Genomic DNA, 9,480 nt, shown 5'->3' with positions numbered 1-9,480 from the left:
ATTTTGGGATAAAAAAACGTAAAATTAAAAAAGTTGGTATTTAAATCGCTTGGTTGCCTCGACTTACGTTTCATGCTTATCTTTTATTCGCTGTCCTTGTCTACGTTCGGCAAACTACAAAAGGCGGGCGCGAGGCTCGAAAACGTAGTCCCTGACTCTACAAGTGTCAGGTTTAGGTTCCTTGCGGACTGACACTTGTGGAGAATCTACTGTATATATTTGCAGAAAATGAAAATCGACGTAATTTTAACTCAATTGGAGTGATTATTCCCTTCATTAAACGTAGTTTCCTCAGGAAAACTTAATTGTATTTTGTTGCAGCGGGAAATTTTCATCGTGATTTGAACGTTGTTTAGAGAAACTCAAATAGCAATTATTTACAACTACTTCACAGCAGACAATTGCAATATTTTTTATTTCTTAATTGTAAGAGAAAATTTGTTATTTTCTGTTTGAAGTGAGGGAAACACTCTTTATTTCCTATTGCTAATAAAAAAATATAAAAACATTAGTATCGTGTAAGTATATTTACCTGTGTATACCGGCGTAGTTGAAGAAATCAAAAGTGTAGGTCTGCGTGTGTACTGATCCATTGTCGACAGCAGTATCGACAATTTTTCCTTGTGGCACGCTGGTTTGAAGCAGAGTATTGTCGACAGCAACGGTTATGCGATTTTTACCGCCGTAAACCAAATAGGAAGATATCTCAGCTTCGAATGGAAGATGACCCATCTCATGATTGGTTACTAACCCATCGTTTACCCACTGAAATTGTAACATTCGTGTAATGTTCTCTATTTCGTTTTCTCTTAGAGCCCTTGCAGATAGTACGGTGTATGGTCAGCTCTAATATTTCGCGTGGCCATCACGTGCAAGAGTTGACGAACGATGCATAGTAATTACTATTACATAATTATATTTTTAAATATTACGGTAAATGTAATTATCAACATTGAACGGAAAATTTTGTATTCTATTAGAATATTGCCACTTGCACTTCACCACCACTGTCGTGAAATATTGGTACCTTGAGCGTGCAACTGATGCGAATATCTACATTAGGGTGGTCCTTAGCTATCGGTGATGAAAAATTTTTTATGTTAGATGCTTGATACAAATCTCAAACACATCTATCGCGATTTGTATTGACACATGTGTCAACTGACTTACGTCTTTTTCGACTCTCTCTTTCCTTCTTTTCACTAGCAAACTGCCACACTACATTCTAACAAAAATTTAGAGTAAGTACTATTTCTGTTAATCAATCCTAAATTTCTGAACTCAAGATTGTAATCATCTTGACGTCAATTACAGCCCTGTGAAGTGCAAAATATATGGTGCTACTTAAAAAATATCACCTTCACTTTTTTATTAAAAACAAAATTTTTTTAAATTTAACTCCCAAATGTGTAGCGGGCCAAAAATTGACTAGCTTTTGTTCAAAACGTTTCTTTGGCAGATTATCGTAAATGCCTGAAAAATGGTGGTTAATCTTAGAGGGTACACCCTGTATACATGTTAATAAAATGATACGAAGGCATAAAATAGTAAAATAAAAGAGACAAACAGTTATAGTACAAAGTACTTACTACTTGAGCGAGATAATTGACGGATCCAAATCTAATAAAAACTCTCTGCTCTCGCCAAGAAGAGGGCACGAAAAAGGTTCGTTGATACCACACAGCCCCAACGTGATCTCTTAGTTCTCTGGAGGTTGTGATGTCGTTGTATGATGAAGGAACAGGCATTTGCATCACTTTTCCTACCTATATGAAGCGGTATACCTATATAAGTGAATCTTCGTTGATAACGTATAATTTCGTAAAATTAATCTTTATGCAAAGTCATGTTTATGTAAGGAAAATCTAAGCAGGCACATAACCAGTTTGTACCATTCTATTCAGAACTAAAATTATGACTACACTTTATGGTTGTCGCCTCTAAGTTTCAAAAACCTTTAGACCTTCAAATTGTTTGAATTAAAATGTAGCAGTAATTTTAATATTATATTAGATTGTGTAATAAGTTCGTACCACGATGCGTTTATACTTTCCACGATGTAGGTTTTGTATTTCGTGTTACTTTAGAGAAATGAAATCATTAATTCAAACGTGTAGGTACTGTGCTCATTGTCAGTTAGAAAAGTTAAGAGAAGTGAAACGTCCAGGACTCTTAAATCGGAGAAAAATGATTTTACACCACGACAATGCCGAATCACATGTGGCACTAAACGTGCAAAATAAATTACGTGAATTCGGTTGGGAAATTTTATTACACCCACCATGTTCTCTGGAGACTGTCGCATCAGATTACCATTTGTTTCGTGTAAAAAAAAAAATTTGGCAATATCAACTTTATAAGAAATAATATTGAAAAACATTTTAATAAAAAATCGAAGAAATTTTATAGCGACGGCATAATAGCTTTGCCAAAACGATAGATAGAAGTTGTGGAACGAGAGGGAGTGTACATTCTTTCATAGCATTTAAAGGTATGTTTGAAATATTGATCTAAATGGCACATTAATAAACGGCACGAACTTATTGGACGACCTAATATTTTTACTAAATTTCGATGCACTATTTGTTTTACGAAACCTTTGATAGCTCGTTGGCATACCATGCCTCCCTATAACCCTTCAGCGTGTCTCCTGATGGCGATACGAGGAAGTCCCACATACCATCTAGAGATTTTACCTTAATGAGAAATTAATGAATTAATTATAAACGCTGGATAAGCTGTTTACCTACCATTAAAACATAGCAAACTACAATAATTAAGTGTACGCAATGAAAAATGCTTTCATACTCTTTTCTATTCTTTTTATCTTTACAATATAACGATTAAAGCAATTATTGCAAAAATTCGTATAAATAACTGTTTGCAATCTACCGACACTTTTTAAAAGGGATTACAAATATTTTGAATCATTACCATTTTTCAAAGTGGAATATAGTTTTTGGTTGCCTAAAATGTCGAGTATATGCGTTTAAAGCAAAGAAAGTTTCTTCGAACGAAAAGTTGCCAAAATTCGTTTTACAGAAGGGATTAAATTAACAATTGTAGCACCTTTCTGATTGATTCTTAAAATATATTTTTCTCTAAAATTGCGTCCAGAAAAGTGAAAAACTTGGTTGCTTTCTGTATATTTCACAATTTCTGTGCTACTTTGTATGAACTTTGTATTTATTTTTATAGTTAGAAGGGGGATATAATTTGCGGCAAGATTTATGTATAGACAGTAACAATAAAAAAAAAAAAAAGAAAGAAACGAATGAATGATTACCTCTCGCGATTCACTTTCCCGTGGGTAAAGCATACCAGGAAGAAGAGACGGTGCATCTTCTTCCTGGGGCAAAGGCGAGTATTCTATCGGAGTTTCAGGATATTCGATCTCTGGACCCGATTCCCCGGCTATCACCGTACTACTTAAAAGGAAAATTAATCTCCACATTTCTCGTCAACTTTCCTGAAACAAAACAAATAAATAAAAAATGACATTATTAATAGTTAATTTAAAATACACGAGAGTGAATCAACAGTTATCCGGAATAAGGCTGTAACTTTTCATTGAAAGTACATTGCGAGTTGTACGTGTATACTGAGATTCGAAGTAGAACTTGTTCGCGACTTACCCGCCAAACTAATATTAGGTAACTGTTTCAAAATGGTAACGCCAAAGTGTTCGCAACTAATAATTACTACCGAAGAATGCGCGTTATCGTCTCGACTGGTTGACGAACGTAGAGAATTCATTGGTGGACGCGTTAAACTTGAAAATAACATCGAGTTGAAAATTCAGTAACAGCAAAGACTTCGGTAAACGAAGCGAAATATCTCCTTAACTACTGGATTTAGAACTAATAATCGTTAATACTTTTTTATTCAGAAATTAACACTATTTCGAATTTTGTTATAAAAAGTACAACGTTCCATTTAAAAAAAAAAAAAACGAAGTTGATCTTGAAATATCCGAACCATCTATACCTACCTACAAAATGATAAAACTTTCATAAGCATACAGTGCTACACATACTCTCTTTATACGCATTCACTGTAGCAAAATAATGATAAAAACTATACGCGTGAACACGTATCTTTTTGTACACCAGCGGAATTTAGAGTTGAAATTTGCACGCACTGAATTTAGTCCGTTGGAGGGGAACAGGTCCCTCTTCTAGGCGCTTTGTAACTGGGAGATGCGCAAGAAAGATGCGCCGTAGCTCGTCGCTGTCTGGACAGTCTAAGGGACGGGTCGCAGAAACTGGCATGTATTATGCTCATTTCGGTCGGACAACTCATCCAACCAAACTTAATTATTCTACGTACAGTTGAAGCACGTTGTGTTTGGTCTACAGTACCACCGAAGTTCAAGGTGGACTCACATGACATAATAAGACGAAAATGAACCTATTTACATTTTTTCTTTTTTGTTATATAAAGACACGAGTTTCGAGTATATACAAGTTCGCGTTTACAACAAAACTCTGCAAGATCAGGTTATGGCCCCTCTTTAACGTTCATATTATTGAACACAGACTGTTCCGAATGATTCGTGCCAAATCAATATAGCGTATTTAGGAGAACAGATGAATGAAAATATTCATATGAATACATGTCTGAAAATAACTCATTAAGAGGTTATATGAAATGAAAGATTCATTGTCCGTTAAGTAAAGTTCTGTGTACAATGCTCAATTTCATGGCTCTGTAGAGTTGCTGATTGACAAATAAATTATTGTCTTGCGTGTCAGCTATTTCTGTATTCAGAAGCATTGCATAATTATTTATTTAATTACCAATTACTTGGACGTTTATCGATCACGGTGAATCAATCATTTCGCCTCCTAGACCGTCGAATATAACGCCTCGATTTTTATTTATAAAACCAAATAAAAAGGTCAATGTACACAAAAATAGTAGAAATTGAGGACAAGTTTTGGCGAATGGAAGACTGTATCATTGCAGAAAGTGAAACTTTTGAACACCTGTTGTAATTTAATGTTTCAGAACGTTTTGTGAATAATGCAATTAGGAAGCATTGTACAACCTTGTTTAACGAAAAACTAATTTTTTTTTCATTTCTTATAACTTTCTAACAACTTTTTCATCTATTATAGAATTTGGCTCCAAACTTTCGGAATACCGTTTGTGCACTTTTACCAACTTGAGTTAAACTTATTAAATGAAAAGCCCTTTTTTTATGGAATTAGAATAGCTAGAACTTAAGGGAACCTAGTACGGTAACTATAGGGTTACATGGCGTGCTAACAATGCTGTGGCATTTGGTGATAAGATAGACATAGGTCGTTCATATTTTTATTCTTCGACTACTATATACAGGGTCATCTGATACAGGCCGCTGTTTAAAACTCTTATACAAACACCGATTTCCTGGCCGCTAAATTTGAGCTCCTTACGATGTGTATGTATTTGATTGGCATTATGCTACTAGCAATAGTATCCTCCCACTTGAATTTCGTTTACGGCAATTTTACGGTTTTCCAATCAATCGATGCACACATTAATTTTCTAGGGTTTATACGTATACGATAGGCGATTTGTGCAATTTAATACACTATCTAAGGGCTTTAAGTTTTTCGAACTTGTGAATGACGCATAATGAAATACTTGGTACGTTTATAAGCAAATAAGGGAATGCGTTTTCAGAGTTTTATTCTAGGAGGGGATTTTACAAAATGCAAAGCAAAAATATTGGGTAGTTTATACAGGATAGGTCGGCTAATGTTAAAACCTAAAATTTCTCTATTTCCTTGACGATACAAAAAAATATATTTTTTATTCTTCCCATAAGAAAAATATAATTCAGGCTACGTCCAGTGGTTTCAAAGATCCCTACCATACCTACATCAATTTCTATGTTCCTGTAATTATAATTTATACTATGTACAGAGATATCGTCAATATAACAGCAATTATCGATTTTACCTCTGCAAAATGTGGCTTTTGGAAACGTGGAGCAGATAAGTGCACAAAAAAGGGTGAAACTTACAATCTGCGTCCTGCGTCTTTTATTGTTGTACTTTCCTTTTCGCACGACATAATTATTATCATTCTAATATAAAAAAGAAAACATACATAGTTTGTAAAAAAGAAATTGCGGCAAGGAGGCTTACTTCTTTTTAAGAATTCAAGCATAGAAATATTTAAAAAAATGAGATGTTCAGTGCGGGAGGGAGTTATGCCACAAAATGTTGAAAAATGAGATTTCACCTTCAGAATTTTACTTACTTTAACAAAAACATATATTTCGTCAATTCAAATAGTCCTAAATAAAATATTTTGTAATAAGAACAGTTTTTATAAAGTCTCTTTTTTAATCCAATTTTCAAATTTAAGCTTACTGTGTATATACCATTTATATCAGATATGTGTGTCGATACTACTTTTTAACAGTTGCTTGATTCTGTAGAGATAACATAATTTTGCATAAAATTTAACTGAATTTAACCTAATTTTATTTACAACGGTTATAACGAGCATCGCTACTGTTTTTATTAATTTGTTATACAAATTCAATTTTGCACCAAATTTTACCAAATTTACCAATTTGCACCAAATTTTGTGGCCTGGACTTTGTCAGCCAGGAAGAGAAGGCGCGCGGGTACCTGAGGGTGCCATAAACTAAGCCCTTTCCCCGGAAAGTCGAACGAGGGGGCTCCAGCGGGATACGACGCGGAGAGGACACTCTGGAAATAGCATTTAGCAGTCGCTTATCACTATGCTTTAATACATTTTTGGTTGATATCCTATCCTGTGTTAAATTTACTTAAGTTGCGCTAACATGGTCTATCATGTGATATTACTGAAATATTTTTGCGTGTATATGTCGGTAGGAGAAATATGGCGAAGTCAGGAAATTAAAGCATCAAGTAGCGGCACCGATTGATGCAGTGGCACCCAGTAAGCGGCCCTTTCTTTTTGTTGGGACGAATCCAAGCTAAAACATGTTTCGTACAACCCTGACGAAATTTTCGAATCCTTATCTTCTCAGGTTTCTGTTGATTCGTTGGTTGATTTGCTCGAGCATGAAATCATCGATTTGTTCCATCAACTATACTTAAACTTTTCATACTCCTTACGAGTTTTTGAATCTGGATCACTCAGATATACAGATTTACTTTGTTGCACTAAATTATTCTCCTATCTTGTTTGCACATTATAAACATTCTTTATTTTTTATCATCATTTCAATAAAGGGGAATAAAAGATGCATCTCTTCAAATATATGTTACAGCGAATATTCAGTTGACGATGAAGCTGCACGCTATATACTTTAAGGTTAGTAATTATTTGGTGCAAAGGAAACTAAACCAGAGTATTTTACTCTTAAGCTTTTCATACACATGCCACACGACTCCTTTGTGCATTTAATTGCTCGAAACTGATTTACAAGTGCAACTGGAAGAGGAATTTAGAAAAACTGTGATGAAATTCTTATCTGTACGGAAATTTATGTTTACGACCTGGTTGATGTTTATCCTTATTATATCAGATCGATTTAATATTTTTTTGCTTTTTATCCCAGCAATTCCTTCCGTGAATTGATAGAATTTACGATGTCACAAGCACAGTTCACTTACATTTACTTTACGCTTTGCTTTCAAATTGAAAATATCGTTCCACAAATGTAAAATGTTGGATTTAAATCAAAGAAGAAATACTGTTTGAACGACGTATGATAAAATTTGTAAATACACACTGCATAAACAAGATATCAACGCTTGTTTAACGTAAGATAAGGAAGAACGTAAGTTGGTGAAGGGGATGGCGAGTTATATGTCGATGAAACAAATGAAAGTAGTCGAAAATGTACGTGGTGGTTCGTTAACCTAATATAAAAAGAGGAGTAGCTGGTGTGGTACCGTAGGGTCTCGTTCACAGCAATATCGGCTTCCTGGCACGGTGCCCTCCTACGAGAGCAGACTTCCCTTCCCAAAGCATCAAATCGTTTCCTCGTGTCGCACATGTACAGGCGTCGCCGCTGCCCCTAATTCTTCGAATAGACACCACGAGAATTTAACAATTGTTGCTATCTGTAGTGATGGGAATGATATCTTCGCGAACGGTATCAATACACATACGTTAGAAATTCCTGTAAATCGCCTGCTATCGATATGTTAACTTTTCGTAAATGTACAAAGATGCGAGTACGTTCTTATACCAATCTCTCGTTGCACTGGTCCAATTCGAACGTTCTTGCACTCCGATTTTTCGGACACTTTACATTGGTGTTTTGTACAGAACTTGTTCCAAAACTTCGAGCAACAAACGAAAAGCTTCGAATAATATAATTGTAATTATTGTTTCTTTTCGACATTCACATTTTCTTATCTTTATTTGCCCTCTGTAAATAAACACTTGACTGTTAATGCATAGTAAGAAGATGATCAAATTACGCTCAATTCAAACATCTTATCGCTTGATTTCAATTTGGATGCTCGTATATATCATAAGTAATATCAGAACTGTTATCATTGTATGAACAGATACATCTTGAAAATTTTATTAACAGATATTGTTTATTATCATTTTATGATTACAATCAAAGTAAATTGATTATATTTAGATAGTCTGTTTCTTTTGCCTTGAACATTGCACTTTTATTTGATACGAGATCTTTTTTCGATTAATTTCATCGTTGTTTAACAGTGCAATCAGAGTGAAAGTATCCTATTTCTAAAATATTCACGCTAATTTCTTTTGTTGAACGTTAATCTGCAGATATTTAAAACAATGAAATTAAGGTGCACATACTATGCCACCTTATTATATTAGCTGCCATTTCCTTTCTTCAGAGGGAATAAATTTCTAACTAAACAGCCAGTACATAAGAATGAAATTTGTATTATCGTGTACACTAGTTTTTGACATTTTTTCAAGTAACATTGATTTTCTTTATTTCATTACTTTCCTTAATAAATTACGTCTCCCAACTAATTTGCTAATAAGACATTGCGCTTTATACCAAGTGTTCAATTGTTTTTTTTTTAAATCGGAGATTTATTTGTGAAATTAGATTTTCAAACTACGTTCGAATTTCAGGTGTTAAGTTTGATCCCTCGTTTCAGAAATACTCTTACGATTTCAATATCGTAATATTGTAATAGAATAAGATCAGCAGGTATTTTCAGCATTATGTCGAGGAAAATAAATCTTTGATTTACAAAAGTCGTTACTCGTTTAATTTCCTTCATTATTACCCTAATGACTTAAATTATCTGCAGGTATTTCATCGAGTTTCACTTTTGATCGGGATTTTAAAATATCAAATACCTTTTGCAAAAAATTGTTGTTAAGTTCTTTGATAAGTATAACTCTCTGCTTTGCAATTTCCTCAGTCGATTGTTGGATGTCAACCAACTAAACTAGTAGAACGAGGCGAAGACACATCAGCTACTGAAGTTCTCCGATCAAATGCTATCGGTTATCAGACGTCACTCCTTTTATAAACAATAA

The 9,480-nt window shown here is 34.3% G+C and overlaps 1 protein-coding gene across 1 annotated transcript in view; it reads right to left on the bottom strand.

Annotated features, from left to right (window-relative positions):
* LOC108573073 (beta-glucuronidase) overlaps positions 1 to 9,480 on the bottom strand; it is a 16,349-nt gene that overhangs the window by 6,297 nt on the left and 572 nt on the right. Inside the window, exons 2-5 of the mRNA XM_017935438.1 lie at positions 3,287 to 3,469; positions 2,598 to 2,696; positions 1,590 to 1,766; positions 533 to 765 (exon numbers count right to left, since the gene is read on the bottom strand). Of these exons, the coding sequence (XP_017790927.1) occupies positions 533 to 765; positions 1,590 to 1,766; positions 2,598 to 2,696; positions 3,287 to 3,454 (677 nt within the window). The 5' untranslated portion in view covers positions 3,455 to 3,469. The remainder of the gene's footprint in view (positions 1 to 532; positions 766 to 1,589; positions 1,767 to 2,597; positions 2,697 to 3,286; positions 3,470 to 9,480) is intronic.

The sequence above is a fragment of the Habropoda laboriosa genome, unplaced genomic scaffold (genome assembly GCF_001263275.1).
Source record: "Habropoda laboriosa isolate 0110345459 unplaced genomic scaffold, ASM126327v1 scaffold89, whole genome shotgun sequence".
In the NCBI taxonomy this organism is placed as follows: domain Eukaryota; kingdom Metazoa; phylum Arthropoda; class Insecta; order Hymenoptera; family Apidae; genus Habropoda; species Habropoda laboriosa.
This window is presented reverse-complemented; position numbering and strand designations above follow the sequence as displayed.